The sequence below is a fragment of the Lutjanus erythropterus genome, chromosome 22, assembly GCF_056507025.1.
Source record: "Lutjanus erythropterus isolate fLutEry1 chromosome 22, fLutEry1.hap2, whole genome shotgun sequence".
Classification (NCBI taxonomy): Eukaryota; Metazoa; Chordata; class Actinopteri; order Lutjaniformes; family Lutjanidae; genus Lutjanus; species Lutjanus erythropterus.
Genome location: NC_139338.1, coordinates 22,059,013 through 22,078,344, shown reverse-complemented (window position 1 = coordinate 22,078,344; position 19,332 = coordinate 22,059,013). Strand labels below are relative to the sequence as shown.

At 39.8% G+C, this 19,332-nt stretch overlaps 1 protein-coding gene across 1 annotated transcript; it reads right to left on the bottom strand.

The window, feature by feature from the left end:
• Positions 1–366: 366 nt before the first annotated feature.
• On the bottom strand, positions 367–17,868 carry mtpn (myotrophin). The gene is made up of 5 exons (XM_084711096.1): positions 17,790–17,868; positions 15,865–16,214; positions 10,980–11,093; positions 9,170–9,253; positions 367–1,426 (listed from the first exon to the last, which is right to left on the bottom strand). Exons 2-5 carry the CDS (start codon positions 15,934–15,936, stop codon positions 1,340–1,342), a joined length of 357 nt encoding a protein of 118 aa, XP_084567222.1. The 5' UTR covers positions 15,937–16,214; positions 17,790–17,868; the 3' UTR covers positions 367–1,339.
• Positions 17,869–19,332: the final 1,464 nt, after the last annotated feature.

The window sequence follows — 19,332 nt, the reverse complement described above, 5'->3', positions numbered from 1 at the left end:
GATTTCATCCAGTTTGTTTTCATCTAGTTGGTTTTAAAAAAAAATTCAGATGACAGAGAATTTTTTTATAGATATTTTTATTTCTGTTTTTACAGACTTTTTGTCACAACAAAGTCAGCAAGAGCATCTTTTTTTTTGTCCATTACATCGTAGTAATTTTAAAGCAACCAAGAGAGGACCAGCGACCATTTCATAGCGTAAAAGCAGAAGTAATTTTGACATGCAGCAAAACAGGCAGGGCTTCTAACCAAATCCAAGGCAAGGGGAATACTAACTACCCCCACCATCCAGTTTCAACTCCAACCCACTTTCTACCCATCATTCGGAGCCCCCGGAGCCCGTCAATTACAAAACACACAGAGAAGCTGCAACAAAAAAGGGAAGTTTCGTTCTGGAATCTCACTCCAGGGATGACAAAATGAACAAAATTTCTAAAATTCCTTATTCTATTATGCGCAGTTAACATTGCTTCAAAAGGGATTCAGTAACAGATTTTTTTTTTTTTAATTGCAACATTCAAGTCTCTCTAGTAGCCAGCATGGTGATTGGTCAAAGAATACAGAAACACCATCTGATATGTACGTGATATGCCAAGTAGAAAAGGGAAAAAAAAAAATCAGACCTCTGGACCTCTCTCAACTAACGTTTTTTTTTTTTTTTTCCAAAATTTCAAGATTGGATTGGAGGGAAAGTTTAGGCTTATTAAAAAAAGAAAAAAAAAAACAAATCAAGGGAGAGGAAGAGGCCACACACAATTAAATGTTAATATGATGAAACTTTACAACCGTTTTTCTCATCTATCTAGTATAGTACAGTGCAATTACTGTTCATGAGATTAAGCCCTCGCCATACAATACTTATATCGAAGTTGTAAAAAAAGTAACACACTACTGTTCTATTATCATTTGATTTCTTTACAGTTTTAAGAGAGAACTGCAAATGAGAGATGTGAATTTTAAGTGCTAAGCTTTGCGTTACAGAGTGATTTCTAGTCTGAGCATTGTTCTAAGATCCAGGTGCGAGAGCGCTCCCCCAGTGTTTGGTCCCTAAGGGAGACATAATTGACAAGTCCTTTTGTTAAATGGCTAGAAACAAGAGGCCAAAAGAAGAGAAAATCCTATCCCGAAAACATGGGGAAAAGAAAAAAAAAAAAAAAAAAGGTAAAGGAAAATCACTAGACAGACAAAATGAGCCTCCAACAAACAGACAAAAGCAGTGTAAAGACAGAGGTTGATCGGGTTAAAAGGGGCGAGTCCATATTCTGTCAGGAGACCACTGCATCCATCTGTCTGTCCGTCCGTTCACCCACCTGTCCAGCCACCTCCCATACTGTGGTGTCTCACTCGAGCAGGGCCTTTATGTCCTTATTCTCAGCGGCTTCAAAGGCAGTTATGCCTTCCAGCGTTCTTCGTTCTTTGTCAGCTCCCTGCGGAGGAGAGGGGACATGAATATTAAATATGCTTAGTGGGGGCATCGAGTCTTCCTCACAGTGGGATGCCACCTCCACTTCATTGAGTCAGGGGGTGAAGATGAGGAGCAGAGGCCTGAATCTATAGACCCTTTTCAAATAAAGTCACCTATGCGTGACTAACACTGGCTCCCTTCCAATTATAATCTCACTAAGAAGTTAAAGTACATTTAATCGTTTTCAACGTCAATAAATATTACAAGACACGCCCACAGCAGAGAGCAAAGTTTAGCACTGCGATCTCTCTGCTGATAGGGCAGAAAGGCCACCTTTGGAGCCAAGAGCTATGAGCTGAACCTTCTGGGCTACACTCCAGAGGTAAGAACACCTCAAACATATATTGATAACCTTACTCAACATAATGTTGTGTGGTTCACTCCTCTCAGCTCAGACATATGATCACAATACCAGGGGAAGGAGGGTTGAACAGACTTTGTAGACAGAAGAGGTTAAAACTAAACAGTTTGAGAAATTACATAAGAACAGGACACTGGTGGTGGTATACTGAGGCGGTCGTGTCATTGAGAGGTGATAATACTTAAAAGTGCTTGCAATGTACACTTGGTCACCCCTTGCTTGTAAGGCTTCCTACAAATCTTGCATATGTACTGCAAAACTTCTGTTGCTTTTAGATTCCTCTAACTTAGTCACCAATAACGTGTCTGTCAGTCTGTCTTTGTCCAGACAGCACATGCAAAATCAAAGTCACAGACACCGAGACACAAATCCATTTGAGCTCTGGGGGATAACAGAATGAATGTGAAAGAGATGGGAGTGGATGCAATCATTTGGATTACTAAGGACAAAAAACAAACGTGAAAAAGAGAGAAAATGAGACAGGGAACGTGTTGAATGCACATGTAGTCACAACAGATTTAATGGGCAACAGGGGAGTGGAGGAGCATGTAGTGGAGAGACGTCCCTTTGTTTGGCCTGCCAACTTTAGCCTCTTAGCAAAGGGCTTACAGAGCCAAGGCAGAGAGAGTGTATTGTTGCGTGGAGAAGCATGCCATCAAAAACAATGTGACCCAGTTCAAGTGCCCAGCAGTGTGAGGACGGTTGTCTGGGTACAAATCCATGCTGCAGGAGCAACCGAGCACATCCCGAGCAAAAGAGATTTACCAGGGCTGAGCGGTTAACCTGTCAGATCTACGTCTCTAATTGGTACGGGGACGAAAGACAAAGTAAGAGAGGGTTTTTTAAATTCATGACATGATTCACATTTCTAAGAAGTGTGCGCCTGTCAACACACCAGTTACAGAACCCTGTTGTGTAATATTAGAACTATGGCGAGTGGCGACCCAAAGTCACAGTGATTTTCAAAAACAACCAAACAACTAAAATATGTTTCTGAACACATTCTAGTAGAGAAACAGACAATGCAGAGTTTTGGGAGTTTTGGATGGACCTGCTGACTGGACACAACTGAACAGACCTACAACCAATCAGAGGAGCACAGCTTGACACATGACTTTTCAAATCTGGACCAGTGAGGCTCCCCCGTCAATCACTGTGTAGAAAACCACCCCATATTAATAAAAACAGTTGTGATTGGCTCAACCGAATCCAAGGCTGGTGGATTTCTGTCTACATTGAAGGGGGGCAGATGTATCTGCTAAAGCTCTGCTGCTACTAACTGCATTCATAATAGATCTAAAAAGACGATGCAATGTACCATGGAGTTCACTTCAGGAAACATGAGTGCAGTGTGAAACATGACGTTCACACAGGAAGGCTTTGGTGTCCAGGTCTTCAAATTTCAATACACAGAGGGTTCTTTCAGTGTAATCCATCTTGTCAGATACAGGACAGATTCATGGGGGGGAAGACCTGAATCCTTCTACTCTGAGAATGCTTTAATATGTTTCTGACATGAACTGTATAAATAATTTACCACAGCAGATTTGTAGTATCACTTCAACTTTTCCAATAGCTGCTGACTCATTCCTATCAGGTACCTGGTAACCAAACCAATCTTTGTTTTCTCCATTCTAGCGAGCTCAGGGGGTGAAAGGGAATACGGAAAGATGGGAGGAAGCAGTCCTTTCTCCTCCCTCATTTCTCCAGCTCTGGGGAAGTCATTAGCAGCCGGTTCAAGACCATACCTAGTAACCGACTCTACAGGCCTCATTTAGATGGCAGGAAAACGGCATTACACCTTGACCCAAGCTCTTTCACCATCAATACTGCTGTTGCCTGGGAACAAACAGTGTCTACAACTGCCAAAGACAATTATATACCTGGTGTAAACCATCATATTTGAGGTAGAACAATCACATAATGAGCACCACACACCTATGTTGCCATAAACAGTATTCTAGAGGGTCTGTAACATATTCCCTATAGGCATTTAAGGTACAATAATAGCTCTAGCCCTGTTCCGCCACGCCATCCCCAATGACCATCCAGCTCAGTGGCATACTCCTGACACAACTTACATTAATGAGCCTTCCCCTACTTGAATAATGACCCCTCGTGAACACCTCACTGTCCAAACATTATCCAGTCAAAGCGAAGCTAGTGGCCAAGTGAGACACAGCCTAATGAATAAGAATAGACTCCCAGGGTGTCTCCAGTCGAACTGAGATGCATCATCACCCTGGATTATGGAGCCATACAAAGCAGCACTGGGTTAGTAACGCAATGCCACTGACCTGCCAAAGTGTCCATTAAGTTTTCATAATGCCACGAGTAAATGGAGTTGAAAGGTCCCCCATACATAAGTCTTCAAATATCGGGCCAGAGCATCACTCAGAACTTATTTAAAATGCAATGCTTACATCAAATTATTGACCTGCTGGCAGCAGTCAAACATTACCAATGAGAGGGCAACTTTTATAACACTGAGTGAAAAAAGGAAAAAGGAAAATCGATCTCTGTGCCGGGGCAAGCAGTGTCAGCTGGGCTCTGGTTGAAATAAATATATTTGGAATAGACTGACGAGCTGCACTAAACCTTGGTCAAAATTTAAAATAAAAAGTCCAACGTTCAAGTGGTTGTTGAGTCATTTTGAGAGTCATTTTAGTACAACTGAAGTTCACATCAACTCCTAAATCGCAAATCTTAACCAGAACTATGACATCTGAATTAAGGGATTATTCACAGACTAGAAAATAGTACAGACACCATTTTTTTTAAGTTATTAAAACCTTACACTATTTTATAACAGCAGTGCTAAGGTAGTCTATATTTAGAGGAGAAAATGGTCATTTGTGCAATATCACAAATTATCTGCTGTATGTCTTGCCCATTTTTGTTTATATGATAAATCTATAATGGCAATTTAATATATTAAAGCTGAAATTAGCCATTTCTTTCTGACTACTTTGTGATGAGCTTTTGTTCAGGTTTGAAAATCAAACAATTAGTTGAAAAACTATCTTTCAGTTTGCCAGAGCCCAAGGTGATGTCAGCAAATTATTAATTTACAATAATGTTAAGACAAATATTCATATTTTAGAAGCTGGAACAACAGAATTTAGGACATTTCTGCTCAAACAATGATGCACTGCCACAGGTAAGAGAGGGTGGAAAGAAAAAGATAATACTTGCAGACTAACTGATTCTGTCTTTGATTTCAATTCTTGAAACTAATCTTATTTTGATTGATTTTTGATTTAATATTGAAATTGTGAAAAGGAAAGATTACAACTCCACTAGCCACTATGGACTAGGTAGAGACACGTAACCTTTCACAGTATTTTATTTTTGAAAGTAGGTTTTTCAAAAAGTTTCAAAACTTGTGTAAAAGAAATAGGGAATGTCTAGACTGTTTTACTTTAAAATTCTTTCTTGTGGACTACAGTGAGACAAAAAGGCCCAATCCATATTTGTGTCACGGATACAATAATGAGGACACCCTGTAAGGTCAAGCCTACTAAACAAAGCAGCAATAAGAACTGACGTGACAAAATAATCCTGCTTTTCTTCCCATTTCTGCCAAGTCAATGGTCATGTACGCAGTTCCTCATGAAAGAAAAGGATGTGTATTCGTGCTTATATTCCTGTGTGCGCTTTCATTGTTCACTTAAAATTAACTGGCCAGCCTCTGCAGGTTGTAGTCAGCACTCTTGGCCAGGATCTTATAGATGGGTCACCTATTGGGGTTAAAATGGCCTTTCATGATTCATTGCCAACAACAGCACAGCATGCAGTCAGGGGGCAGGGGTCAGCTCCCATGATGCAACAGGGAACCAAGCCATTTTGTCAACAAACACAGGAATGTGACATTCGAAACAGTCACAATTCAGTATTCTCAGTGGGCTTCTTTTATCCACTGCAATGTGGTGGCTGTGGTGCTACAGGTGCTGCCAGACAGAGTTGATATGCAGCAGCACAGTCAATGGTGTGGCTGAGGGAAAATCTATTCATCTCATGTTAAGACACATGGCGAGCTTTCAGAGGCTGCCAGGGGTAGATGTATTGAGATCTGGTCCCTGCGGTGACTGACGACCTTTGGATGCTTCTGGGTGTTAATCCTTGTTGGTGCTTGGTGGAGATGAGTATGGAGTCACGAGAGGAGCGAAACCGTGTGCTCGCTCATATCTTTGCCTTCCACCATAATCCCTGTTCAGCTGAGCTATGGCTGCTTGGTTTGTCTCGTATGATAACAAAGACAAAAGCTTTTGATAAAAGGTCCACTGAAGAGGCTTTCATTTCCAAAGCAGAGGTGGTACTCACATAGCCTATTTCAGAAGGAGAGGAGCCTCTGGCTTTCAGGGGGATGTAAAACGGCTGTGGATATGTGACTGGTAGCAAATAAAATAAAGGAAATGACAACAGTCAATTAGATTTGGGCAGTGTGAAGGTTTTACTGTACACCAGGGTATTAAAAAAAGCCCAAAGGTATGAGTGTCTATAATATTAAAAATACAGACACTCCTCTTTCTACTTAATACAAAGATGCAGTATTGAGGTGATGTATTGTGATGCACAGCACGAGCCCAAGAGATCAGTCTCTCTACCTGTGGCAAGGCAGCTAAGCCAAGAAACAAGGTGACTGGGGGATAAAGTTACAGGACGAGTAAAAGAGCAAAATGCCTCGGCCCAATTTGGGAGGTGAGCCAGCGATAGCAGTAGCGTAGCACAGTGAGTGTGTAACTTTGTTTTAGTTGAGCAAGTGTGAGAGAGCGAGTGGCAGACAGTGACAGTAAATGCTCACTGAGCAGAGGGAAAGGTGAGCAGTGAAATGTACAGTGTGGGTTTAAGATTGTCAATGAATAAAGGCTGCTGCTTCTGAAGATAAAACCAAAGCTCCTCCTCCTGTGTGTTGTGTCCCTACTGCGGGAATAGCATTGCTATGATGATAAGCTCCTCCTATGTTGAGGAGGCACTAACTGAACTGGAAAGCCAAAAGTGAGTAGAGTAGGGCCGTTTTACATAAACACTGACTATCATCATATGTTTGCACTATCTAAGAATTCACAGTATGTTATTTTTGAGAAAATGTGTATATCAATTTTCAAATTGCATATCACAGAATAGTCTAAAAATAGAGATATTATTTATAAGCCATATTACAGAATGCTAATACCATACACACAGATTAATTGTTAGGAAAAAATAGATATCACTCAAGCCTTCAGTCAATAATGAAGACTATAATTACTTCCATAAGAAACAGTCTGCTGGTTTTAAACCAAAATCCTATCACTGTTAAGTGGAGGTGACAAGTGATATTAAAAATTAATATGGACATCAAGTTTATGACACAATGGTTAGACCACTAGGAAATCATTCTACGATTTTATTATCAGAATAATACTGAAAGTCAATATGAGCCTATGATGAAAAAAGTATATAAAATAACAAACCAATAGTTTTGTGTCAAGAATGATCGGACTGATTACATTTATAGGAAGGAACTTACTCAGTAGTAAACTGTTATTTTCTTCCTGTTGGCATTGGCCGCTTCTTTCGGTTCATCTTTGAGCCAACAGAACTGACGGCCAGCTGACAGCAGTAGCCAGCTGCTGGCCAGCTGCTGGCCAAATGCTTGCAAGACTCTGCTGGCTTGTTGACGCGAGGGCCGGGGCGTGCGGCTGTGTTGATGAAAATGGGGGATTAATACAGCCGATGCCAACAGGAATAAGTAAGCAGTGGAGTACCACGTAAGTGTCTCTCTAACCCAACACCAGTGTTTCCCACACATAGATTATGAGTTCCTCTTTTCAACTGTCTGCTTCAAAGTGCAGTTGAAACAGCGAAGTGATTGAAAAGTCCGCCTGAATGGTGAATATGCAATTGTACAGACAGCAAAAACTGACTTCCCTAATCGGTGGAGTGACTTAGCTTGTGAATGCCCGTCCCCTCTTCCCATTACTTTCGTTGAGCCAAGATGATGCCACCGTGAAACAACCCTGTATAGGAGCTTTTATTTACCGTGCTTCATTTAGCCTGGCTGGGAACAGACAGCTGCTCGCTCAGCCCGCAAAAATCTCTCTCTGCTTTTCATGTACAAATATCGGTTTGCAGCGTACTTTAACTGTAAATTCTGAGTCGTCTACATGACACCATGCAGTCCTAGAAGTAGTAGGTTCCTCTTTCACAGCTTGTGCCATTAACTTTCTTCAGTTTCAAGCAATAGAGAAAAACTGACTGATGTGCCATCTAGTCACTGCCTGTCTGCCACTGCCTGCTTTCATTTGCTTGGCTTTCTGTCTGCCTCTGCATCCCCTCTGGTTTTATCTACGTCTTCTGTAATATAATGTGATTCCATATTGTCATGTATTAATTGCTTGTGCCATGTTTTCTGAAATGTGATTCTATGTTCTCTTGTTTTAACTTCTATGTGGTCCGTAGGTCATAAATTGAGCTTTAATATATGATTGACATTATTCTAATTCCCAGAGGAGTACCAGAGACAAAGAACTGAAGGAGGTACTGAAAGACAAGTTGCTATTGTTGCCACCACATGTATGAGATTCATTCATTGCCCACAGGGGCATCAATTCCACTGCTGTCTGGCTCATTTGGGCTGCGGTGAAACAGAACTTCACCAGCCTCGATGAGTAAAAGATATGTCATATATTTGTTTATGACAGGCATGCTTGTACTTACAAGTCAAACATCTAGATAAGATTGGCAAGAAGAGGCATCGACTTTCCAAAAGAAAGCCCCTCCACCTACAAATGAGGCTTTCTATTTGACTATGATGAAGGCGCACAAAACTGTTTTCTTCTGCTGGATGACGTTGGTCGGATTGAACATTCATTATGGCATGTGTGTTATTCAGTTGCATTACTGCTGCCTATGCCAGCTGTGCCTGACTCGGTATTGTCTCTCTTCTCACAGCTGTGACTGTGTGCGCACATGCCAACGTGCATCCATCTGACTGAGATAGCGTTTCAGATATTTCCAGAGCTAAACAACTGAGGGAGGCTGAGATGGAAGGATGGGGTTAGAATTTTACATGGCGCAGTGGTCTGTGCACCTATGAATGAAACAGCTTTGAAAAAAAAAAAAAAAAGACAAAACAAGTGAACAGCAGCAATACTGTGTTATGTTCTATGAACATTCCGGCACAGCCTCCACAGGACTATGTTAAAGGGCCTTTTGTCCAATGAGTTACCTCATCAGCACTCATGTGCTCACATGGAGCCTTTGACACATCAACATGCACTGAAGGTTGAAGGCCACCAGGGTCCTTATGTGTGCAGATGCAGGTCCATTAGCTGAGCATGTTCAAATCAAAGTACCAACCTGATCTAGCAGGAGCTTAACACAGGAGAGGTGACCCTCATAACAGGCACAGATCAGTGGAGTGAGCCCATGTTTGTCCGGAGTCTGTAGGGGGAGCGGGTGGGAAAGGCATGAGAGGGATACAGAAAGAAAAAACAGAAGACAGACACTGAATTTTTGGAGAAAAGTTTCATATACCAGCAGAACAGACACAGCTGCAATCCCTCACAAGGGTAAATCCATCTTTTTATTAAAAATAAATAACAAAAAGAACTCCTGTGTGAGAGAGATTTTACTTCTCCCGTATTTTCTCCACAATACCATTTTTATCATGGTATAATTTGAAGCAATGGCTCATCCAAAAATGAAAATTCAGTGGATATCTACTCACCCCTGTGCTGGTGTGAGGATGGGTGAAGGTCTCCAGTTCACAAAACACTCCCAGAGTTTCAGCGGAAAACAGCATTGCAGCCAAATTAGTACAACTGAAGTGGATGGTGACCAGTTTTAAAATGTGAAAAAAAAAGAACACACACAAAAAAGGTCTCCATACTGCTAGTGTGGTGTAATCCAAGTGTCCGCAAGCTGCAACATTAAAATTTGACCCCAAAAAATGCCATTTACACCATGTTTTTAGCCTAAATGTCAAATGTAGCCTCGTGCACACACCTGAAGCGGGTACTTCAGGCATGTGCACGTGGCTTACGGACACTTGGATTACACCACACTAGCAGTACGGACACCTTTTTTGTGTTCTTTTCTTACATTTTAAAACTATTCACCCTTCACTTCAGTTGTACTGGATTTGGCTGCAACAATGGGAGTGTTTTATGAAATGGAGATCTTCACCCGTCCTCACATCAGCACAGGGGTGAGTAGATATTGAGTTAATTTTCACTCAATATCTACTCACCCCTGTGCTGATGTTGTGTGAATGTGTGTGTGATTTTTGCGTGAACTATTGCTTTAAGGCTTTGAGGTGCTCTGTGAGGCATGGAGTCTTTAAAAAAAAAAAAAAAAAGAAGAGCCACCAATACTGATAGGAATCCCATAGGCTGTGACTTTGTACACTTTCAGTAAGAAACTCTGCATGTTCATCATCATAGAAATAGATTGTGTGATTGTTTCATGACGCAGATTACAAAATGGCTAAAGAGAGAAAAATGCTTCTTATCAGAGTACTTGATTCATTTATGGAATAATCTATAGAATAATCCATCACTAAAGTTATCGATAGCTGCAGCCCTACTTAGGACAAGCTTTTGGTCGAGGGCTCTAGCAGTCAGCACGGTCGAGTTCAGACCCTAGAGCAAATTCATACCAGTGTACTTCCTATACTGTCCACTCCTACATAGAAATCCCACTAGACGTATACTGGAGTTCAAAGATGCTGCTATGCACACGCAATTCTACTGGTTACTGAACAGGCATATGAGACCTTTATAAAAAGCTGCAAATTACAACAGAAAGGCTCCAAATTGCAGATATCAATAGTGTTGGATGGGTAAGTGCCCTTTTAGTGAATACGGATCAATCTACTACAACAACACCAGAAAAGACTATTGAGGCTCAGGGGGCCAATCAGGGTAAATGTGAAGTCTGGCAAGCCTAGACAATTGTTGAACGAGAGAATGGACAATGGCTGAAATAGTGTATGATTAACTGGTTTTAACAGCCAGACTACTTTAGTTCAAACAAATGGATAATCCTCGTGCCGTATGAGGCGGTCTAATAACAGGCACTGTTATTTTCTTGTGGTCACTGCAACTCTGGAAAGTAGGCAAATTAATGCAAATAGAATGTGATGGGAGCTGGTGGTTGTGGCTCTTACATTGACATCTGCTCCCTTAGAAATAAGGTACTCCATCACATCTCTCTGGCCAAAGTCTGCAGCATAGTGCAGAGGGTTCCTCCCATTATTCAGGGTCCGGTTTACATCTTCACTCTGAAAAAGACAAAGACAACACATTAACATGACTGAAATGGATAAAGTCAGTGCTGTCAAAAGCCAACGATATGCATTAAAGGGAGATAAGCGGATTCCTTTTACTTGAAATGTAAACTCTCATTGTTGATACAAGCGCACACTGAAATTCAGTGACAAACAGTTACACACAGCATCCTCTCTGCTTCACTTCCCTGCTGTGGTGCTGTTAGACCTCAGACTGTCAACCTTGCAGCCAAGAGCGAAGACAGACACACTCACCACCCTTCCTTTTCCTCTTACCATACTAACCACACACACACTCGGTGTGTGTCAGGTGCCACAATGCCTAATAGAAGATATATCAATGACAGCTGGTGCTGTCAGTTCTGACTTTTCCCAACCAACTCTATATGATTAACTAACTGAGTGGATAAAGATGGAGGCAAGTGGGGCAAAAAGCATTTGCTCAAAAAAATGGGCCTCCATCACAGAATATAGGAGCAGGCTTTGCTGTAAGGCCCTGAAACATAGAGGTATATCTTGTTACACAAGACCCTCATATGTAAACACCTGATCTGGGGCGACAGAGCTAGCATGGTTATCTGGCTCCCTGAGGCGACTAACAGCAAATCTAATAAAGGTGAGATGCAAGTTAAAAGAGAGAACAGGAAAACAGAACAACTGGAGGACATTGTGTATTTTATATTGTATTCACATTACTGGATATCATCTGTAATTCTGGTTATCAAAATAAATAAGACAACTTAAATATTTTTCATTTCCTGGTCCTAATTCCTACATTAAGAGTTAAATTATACAACTGAAGTTATATGTTGTGACTGTATGAACAACCGAGTTTCTCTACCTGCTGCAGAAAAGTCCTTTTTTAAAGCACACATTTGGACCTGTCATGGCAGGAACGGGGTGGTTTACTGGGGGCTGTCCATCCAGTAGAAAGCAATTGATTCTCTTTAGTATCATATTTTTTTTAATTTCTGAATGTATTTTTTGGTTGATTTTTTATATATATGTAATTAACTTGCTCTTAGTCTGTTAGCTCAATGCTAACATATAAAAGGAATTCCTATTGACACAGTAACAGAAATTAGCATTGCAATCGCTGTAATTTTATGTGAACGAATGGATCCATTGTACTTAACCTGCTTAACATCAAACATTTGTGCTCAGACTTTCAGACGTAGCCCATATTTCTGATCAGTAAAAACAAACTAATAGCTGCTGACTTAACACTGTTAACTCAACACTGTTAACTCAATCTCTTACTTTGGCTTCTACATCCCACACAAACCAGGAACAGCAGCCTCAAAGGGACAAAGCTCCAACTTCTTTTGATTTCAGTTATGTTTTACAGTCTATAAGTGTACAAGTCAACTTTTTTCCCGTGGTCTAGTATTAAAAAAGCAAACAAAAATTGCAATAAATCGTAATATCTAATGTCAATACATATCTAATCAGCACTCAAGTGTCATGATAATATTGAATCGGAAGTGTATTGTCCCATTGGTAGTAACTACTATTTTTCTTGCTAACATGACTCCGGTACAATGTACAGACTGTGTTATTGGTCACACTAAAGTCTTCGTTACTCCTAACATCCGAGGACATGAACCACTGTACAAATTTAATTTTTGATGGAAATGTCCCCACAACGTGTGGATAATGTCTGTGCAGTACATCTGCCACTTTTCGTCGGTCCGCTTTCTTCACAAGGAGCGGTACAAAGCAAGCTTCAGATTGATCGATACCGACTGCTGTGAGTTTTGCTTTTTTTTTGTTGCTTTACTGTTTATTTTGCAGGTTCACTTGTTGTACTTGGTGTTAGAAGGGTGCAGGGGTGTGGCTAGTATGTATTGTGCACCAATCAAGATAAACTGTGTGAAAGTTGAGCCTCACTTGAAGCCAGTTAAAGAACCAGAAGTCAAAACGCCTAAGACTGTATGGCGGCCTGCCGTATTTTTTAGAATACAGCCTAACAAATTCAGTGCCTAAGTTACACACAAACGTTCAATCACAAAAAAAAAACCCAAAAACCTTACTGGTTGCATTTTTTCTGTTTCTCCTTTATCTAGTTTCTCATTTCAGTTTCCTCTTTCCACGATGACGACAAAAGCATGCTCAGGTCTATGGCTTGTGACCACTAACTAATTCTGCAAAAGTATCATAACCCACAACAGTGCTGCATGCTTGCAACTGCCACTCGCTCACCCACTTTCATCACAAGCCCCACTGAAGGTCAAGCACAACACAGTGAAGACAATTCTTCATTCTACACCCAATCCTACTGGATCCATTAGCAATGATGGATACTGGACCTCGACCTCTTCTAATAGTGTATAAACGTTATCTTCAATGGCTGCTGCTCCGGTGGCTGATAAAATTTAAATAGTTTCACGTTTTCCACTAAAGAAAAGGGATAAAGCACTGCAGTTGTTTACACCCAGACCCAGTGTAGATAATGAAATGGCTGGACCATTAGGGCGATCAGAAATGAGAAAACAATCTTTGTGGATGGAAAAGTCATCCCTGTAAATGGAAGAGTCTCAAACATGTAATTCTGCTCAAAGTTCAGCAACTATAATTAGGACTTCAGACTCATTATAATTAGATTGAAAGCGAGATAAGACTCAAACTTTCCAAGAGTCTATGCATCAAGCTACATTTAATATGAAACTTTGTCAAGAACTATCCTATCTTTCATAAGTTTCACGTCCCCTAAAAGTGTCAAACAGATGCTACTGATATCTACAAGTTCACTGTGCACTGACTCTAACAAACACTTGATAAAATCTATTTTAAAGGCTAATTATATCACTAGTACAGCCACTGTAACGTGATAACCACTCTCCAGTCCAAAATATGGCCTTCATTTCCCATCATGCTTGCTGGACGGAGCAGTTTGTTAAGTTTACTATTCTATGTCATAAAATACAAATCTTACTATTTATTAGTATTAGTGTCTGATCAGAACATGGTGCTTTTTTTGGTAATAGTCAATTTTGTGCTAGTTTATAATATTAACCATGAGTAAGGTGGCTGTTACATTTCTTGAGGCAAGCTCAAGGGGCTTAAAGGTTAAGTGTGTAACATTAAGCAAGATAATAATCATATAAATGTTTTCATCTGTATATAATCATCTGAATATAAGGAGCATTATGTTTTTTTTTACCTAAGAATGATACACTTATATCTACATAGACTGTAGGATCTCTTCCAGGGCCGTGTTTTGACAGTAGGCCAGAACAGATTGGCTCTAGATATGGCCTTTCACGTTTCTCCACCACCATAGTTTAACCTACATGTTTGGCATCCTACACACTGGTCCTTTAATCAGCTGGCGGTGCTGAGAGCTGCTTCCTGGCACTCGTTCCAGTCTGTTGAACCTTGGAAATTATCTGGTGATCCTCTTGAGGTCCTAACCCCCAAGTTGAGAACCGCTAGCCTAAAACATAGCATCTACAGTACATGCTATGTGGGTATGGTGATATATGGAGCACAGCTGCATAGAAATTCAATATTCAAGTAAAATGATACAACTGTTCATAAGCCAATATCAAGTCAAAGATTACATGAAATGAATGCAGGACTGTTCATAAAGGCAAAAATGGCTTCCTCAGTGGGGAGGACACAAGGTTCTCTTGCCTGCAGAAGCAAGACACACTTGAGCACTCAGTTTATTTTTTAAATCTTTCTCTTCCAAAAAGATTAATCTGGCTAGTCTGGGAGCAGATCGCTGGATTTAGCCGGGCCTCCATCTCCTTTGCTACAGCTAAGACCACCGCCCACCAACACTAGCTAGACACTGCTGGAGCCCTGTGGGCCGTGTGGTGGTTAGTCCGCTAGCAATGAGCTACACGTACAGCATGGCACGTTAACAGAGACCCCTTTTACAGTGAATAAAAAAGCATTGTTCAATAACCCGTGTTTTGTAAACCGCTATTGTCACTGCTGCTGCTGACATTACAATGGACGGTAGCTGTTAGCGGCCATCAACAGCGTGCACCATGTACAGCAGCTTAGCATACCAACAGGTTGCTTTCTGCGGAAAGTGGCTAAGGTAGCGTTTGGTAGGCAAACTAAACATGTTCCGATGTCAAAATCAGACCCATCACGTACAAGTACAGCGTCAATAACTATCGTTATACCGTTGGCTAAACAGTTGGCAAACAGCGACCTATTATCCAGACAGGAGTAGCCCTGTATGTCGCTAACTATGCTAACTTCATGTTCAGACTTGGATGTAAAGTCTTCACTAAAATGTGTTACATCAGCTTTGAAATGTGTCCACACAAATGCAGGCTAACTCAAGAGTTCCATAAACTGCAGATAACGTTACAGGGCGCGATAGCATGCCAATGTTTGATTACCCAACTTAACATTACCCAACTCCAGATATCGTTAGCTAGCTAGCGGGTGCGCCTAGAAGGGAACCCCAGATCCGCGAAAGATCTCGCGATAGTGATTATTTTAACCCAATTATTATCTTTCCCGAAGTGTCTCTCTGTCCCTAAACATGCCGATGTTAACCACATCCTTATCTCTTTATAAAACATCACTCGTTTGTACAACTTGCATGATTAAGAAACAAGGCAAGCAAAACTCGCGAGAGTTTCTCATATCACGGGTTTCCCTTTAGATAAACCGCTCGCTAGCCAGCCCACTAGCTAGCGATAACAGGCGTTAGTTACCTTAGCTATGCAGCCACTTATCAGAAAATTGATACACACGGATTCACTGAAAAAAAAACCCATTTGAATCACATTTGTCTTACCGTTTTCAGTTTGGCTTTAATCTCTTCCATATCGCCGGTCTTAATTGCCCACTCCAGTTCGCTATCTCCCATCTTCCTGTGTTTGCTCCGGTGCTGCTCCTTCCCTGTTCAGCTGCTGGGCAGTTGTCAACTTAAATGCTAGTGCGTTAAAGTTAGCTAGCTAACGGTAGAGCTGGAAAACTCTCCCTGTCGTCGCAGCGGCGTGAAACTGGACTGATTTCAAAGTCGATTTCAGTGCTCAAGAGGGAACGTTAGTTAGATTTGGCGTGTTATAGAGACCCGCGGATGAATGACAGGTAAAAATAGGTTCAAAGAAGTTCTGAAAGGCAAAGTCGCTGAGAGGGATCCGCCTTTTTTTTTTTTTTTTTTTTTTTTTTTTTTTCTAAACAAACTTTATTGTCATGTTGAAGACATACAAGGAAACATGACATTATATAAGCAACATGACAACACTCATACATAAAACAACAGTTAAGTACAGGGAGTGCATAATACATAACGGACAGTAAGGATTTTGTCTAGTAATATGTGCCATAATATTTTCCATAAAACCAGATGTCTTTAAAGCTTTCTTGTTTCTACATATTTTACAGAGTCATAAAAATATTTAAGTTCCACATAAAACACAGTTCTGTAACCAACAGTTAAAAATAGATTTAGACTTTTCAATTTTTGGCATAAAGTTTTGAGAGATCCTCTCAGTAGTAGATATGTTTAGTGTGATACCCAAGTATTTCACCTCCTTTTTCACCTTTATATCATCTATTGAGACAGTGTCAGAATTATGTATGGTCATTATTTCACACTTTCTCTTATTAATTGTGAGGCCGGAGGCACTTGAAAATGCATTTAAAGCCTTTATAACAAGTTGAAGTTCATTTTGAAGAAGCAGACAGGTGTCATCGGCCAGCTGACTGATGGTTAGAACATTGTCACCTATCTTAATACCTTCTACCTTCACACAATTAACAATAAACAGATTAAGAAGTTAAGCAGCTATCAAAAATAAAAAAGGTGAAATTGGGCACCCTTGTCTTATCCCATGGTTTATATCAAAGCGAGGAGAGGTACCATGAGCCAGAGATACACAGCTATTAATGTTGGTATAGAGTGTACTTATGATATTCCTGAAGTTTTCTTTAAACCCGAAATATTGTAAAGCCTCAAAAATAAATGAGTGTTCCACAGTATCAAAAGCTTTGTAAAAGTCCAAAAACAAAATCAGTGACTTTTTATCAAGCAAGTCTCTGTAGTCTAAAATATCTAGGACAAGTCGAATATTATTAGAAATGTGCCGACCTTTCATAAAACCTGACTGTGTTTCAGAAATAATTTCCTCTAAGCAAAATTTTAATCTATTAGCGTACAATGCTGCAAGTATTTTGTAATCTGAGTTTAGCAACGTTATAGGATGCCAATTATCTAGATGAAGAAGATCTTTACCAGGTTTAGGAATTAGGGATATTAAACCTTGCTTCATAGAAACAGTCAGTTCCTTATTTTGGGCACAATCAATAAAAACTTCCAATAACTTATGTTTTAAATCTTCCCAAAAAGTTATATAAAACTCATAAGGCAATCCATCTGGACCAGGACTTTTATTAGTTGGCATTTTTGTAATAGTCTTCTTCAATTCTTCTAGTGTAATTGGACTTTCACAAAGCTCATAATTCTCCCTGGAGATTTTAGGAATGAATGGGGATACTTTATCAAAAAAAACACGACAAGCCTGAGGGTCAAACGAGGAGGTGTATAACTTCTGATAAAAGTTAGAGATAAATGCAGAAATTTCCTTTTTCGTTTTCAGAGACACTGTTATCAATGTATAAAGCAGATATTTTTCTTGCTTCTCCACGTTTTTTCTCCAGATTAAAAAAGAAGGATGATTTTTTTTCTCCATGTTCCAACCATCTGGCGGGATCCGCCTTTCTGCAAGCCAGAAGTGTTTCCGTTGCCGCTACCCAGAAGTTAACATTTAAGGGGAAAGTTTTATTTATTTTTTTTAAATGATAAGCTTTATTTATACAATACGCAACAGAATAAAGAAAATCAGAAATGCGAGGGATTTTGTTTTATTTAAAGAGCAATGATGAGCGGTATCAGAAATATTTGCATTCGAGTTTTCCATAATATTATACCATTGTAAGTAGGGATGTTAATGATTAATCATTAATCTATTCATTGCCATTAAAAATACAACCGATTAAAAATGAATTACTGAATAGTCAAGAAATTGCCATAACTGCACCTAATTTAACTTTATTATTTTTTGGTGGAAACATTTGTTGAATAAGGAAACTTAAATGTCAAATTTCAGAGAGAAAAAAGAGAGAGAGCGTTTTGTATCTTATTCATATTATTGATTAATCAGTTAAGGAAAATGCACAAAATCATAAATAAAACCTTAACTGTAAGTAAATGGAGGTATGTTGTCCATTTTCAATAATAACAAATTCTGAATATCAGGCCAAAACAATGTAGTGTATATGAACATTTAAAAAATAGATGGTCTGTGTTTCATCCTCTAAAGAACAGACAGAGTTCCATGTACCAATGTCAATGTTCAACCTTTTCTGTCAAAAAATCACAGGATATAGTGCTGATGCCATTTTATTGACATTTTGAGGACTTCCTGTCCCCTAAACAAAACAAATTTATAGTCATTATAAGTTATTATAGTTTTGTATTTTCTCAATAGTTTTTCTTATCAGTTGTTTTTCATTTTTTGTTTGAAATTCAGTTTTTATTTTTTTCAATGTCTAGTTTTAGTTTAATTTTTGACCACAACTTTGACCACATTACTTTGAAAAAAAAAAAAAAAGTGAGTGAGCGTGCTCTCTATATCCTACGTTGTTAACTTTCCTTGTGGCTCTTTTTTGTAGTTTTGTATATAGGGTGCTTTTGTAGGTCTTACCCCAAACCTCTACACACCTCTGATTTATGATCCAGAATGTGTTTCGTTTTCCCTGCTTTTATAGACTGAACGATTGATTATTTGTGAAAATAATCAGCAGATGAATCAATAATTAATATAATCATTAGTTGCAACCATATTATCAGCATTATGAGGAAAAATACACATTACAGATTAATGTATGTATGTAAAAAAACTGAACCTAAATCTTACTTTAAAGATGTACTGCTGTGATGCTAATCTAATGCCAGTCCAATTTAGATTCTATTTGAGAAAAACAACTGAGTGAATGGTTAAGTCCATTTCATGATTACTTCATCATGAGGGCTGCAGTTTGGCTTTGAATCAAATCAGCTCCTGAAGCTGAACCTGCACTCTGACCTCCAGGCAGAGATCAATGAAGAGCCCATGTTTATGTATGAGTGAGTTAGAGCCTGCCTCGAAGAGCCAGTGGTCCTTATGACTGATGATGTTTTAGCTGAGCGCAGCTTGTGCATCATTATTTTCAAGGCACTTGGGGGGGGGAGAAAGCAAAGCACGCGATGCAGCACCTG

Coding starts and splice junctions, on each gene's coding strand:
- mtpn (XM_084711096.1), bottom strand. CDS start 15,936: ATGGGAGATAGCGAACTGGAGTGGGCAATTAAGACCGGCGATATGGAA. Junction 11,094..15,864: donor TTAAAGCCAAACTGAAAACG/GTAAGACAAATG, acceptor TGTCTTTTTCAG/AGTGAAGATGTAAACCGGAC. Junction 1,427..9,169: donor TTAAGCTCCTGCTAGATCAG/GTTGGTACTTTG, acceptor TCTCCTCCGCAG/GGAGCTGACAAAGAACGAAG.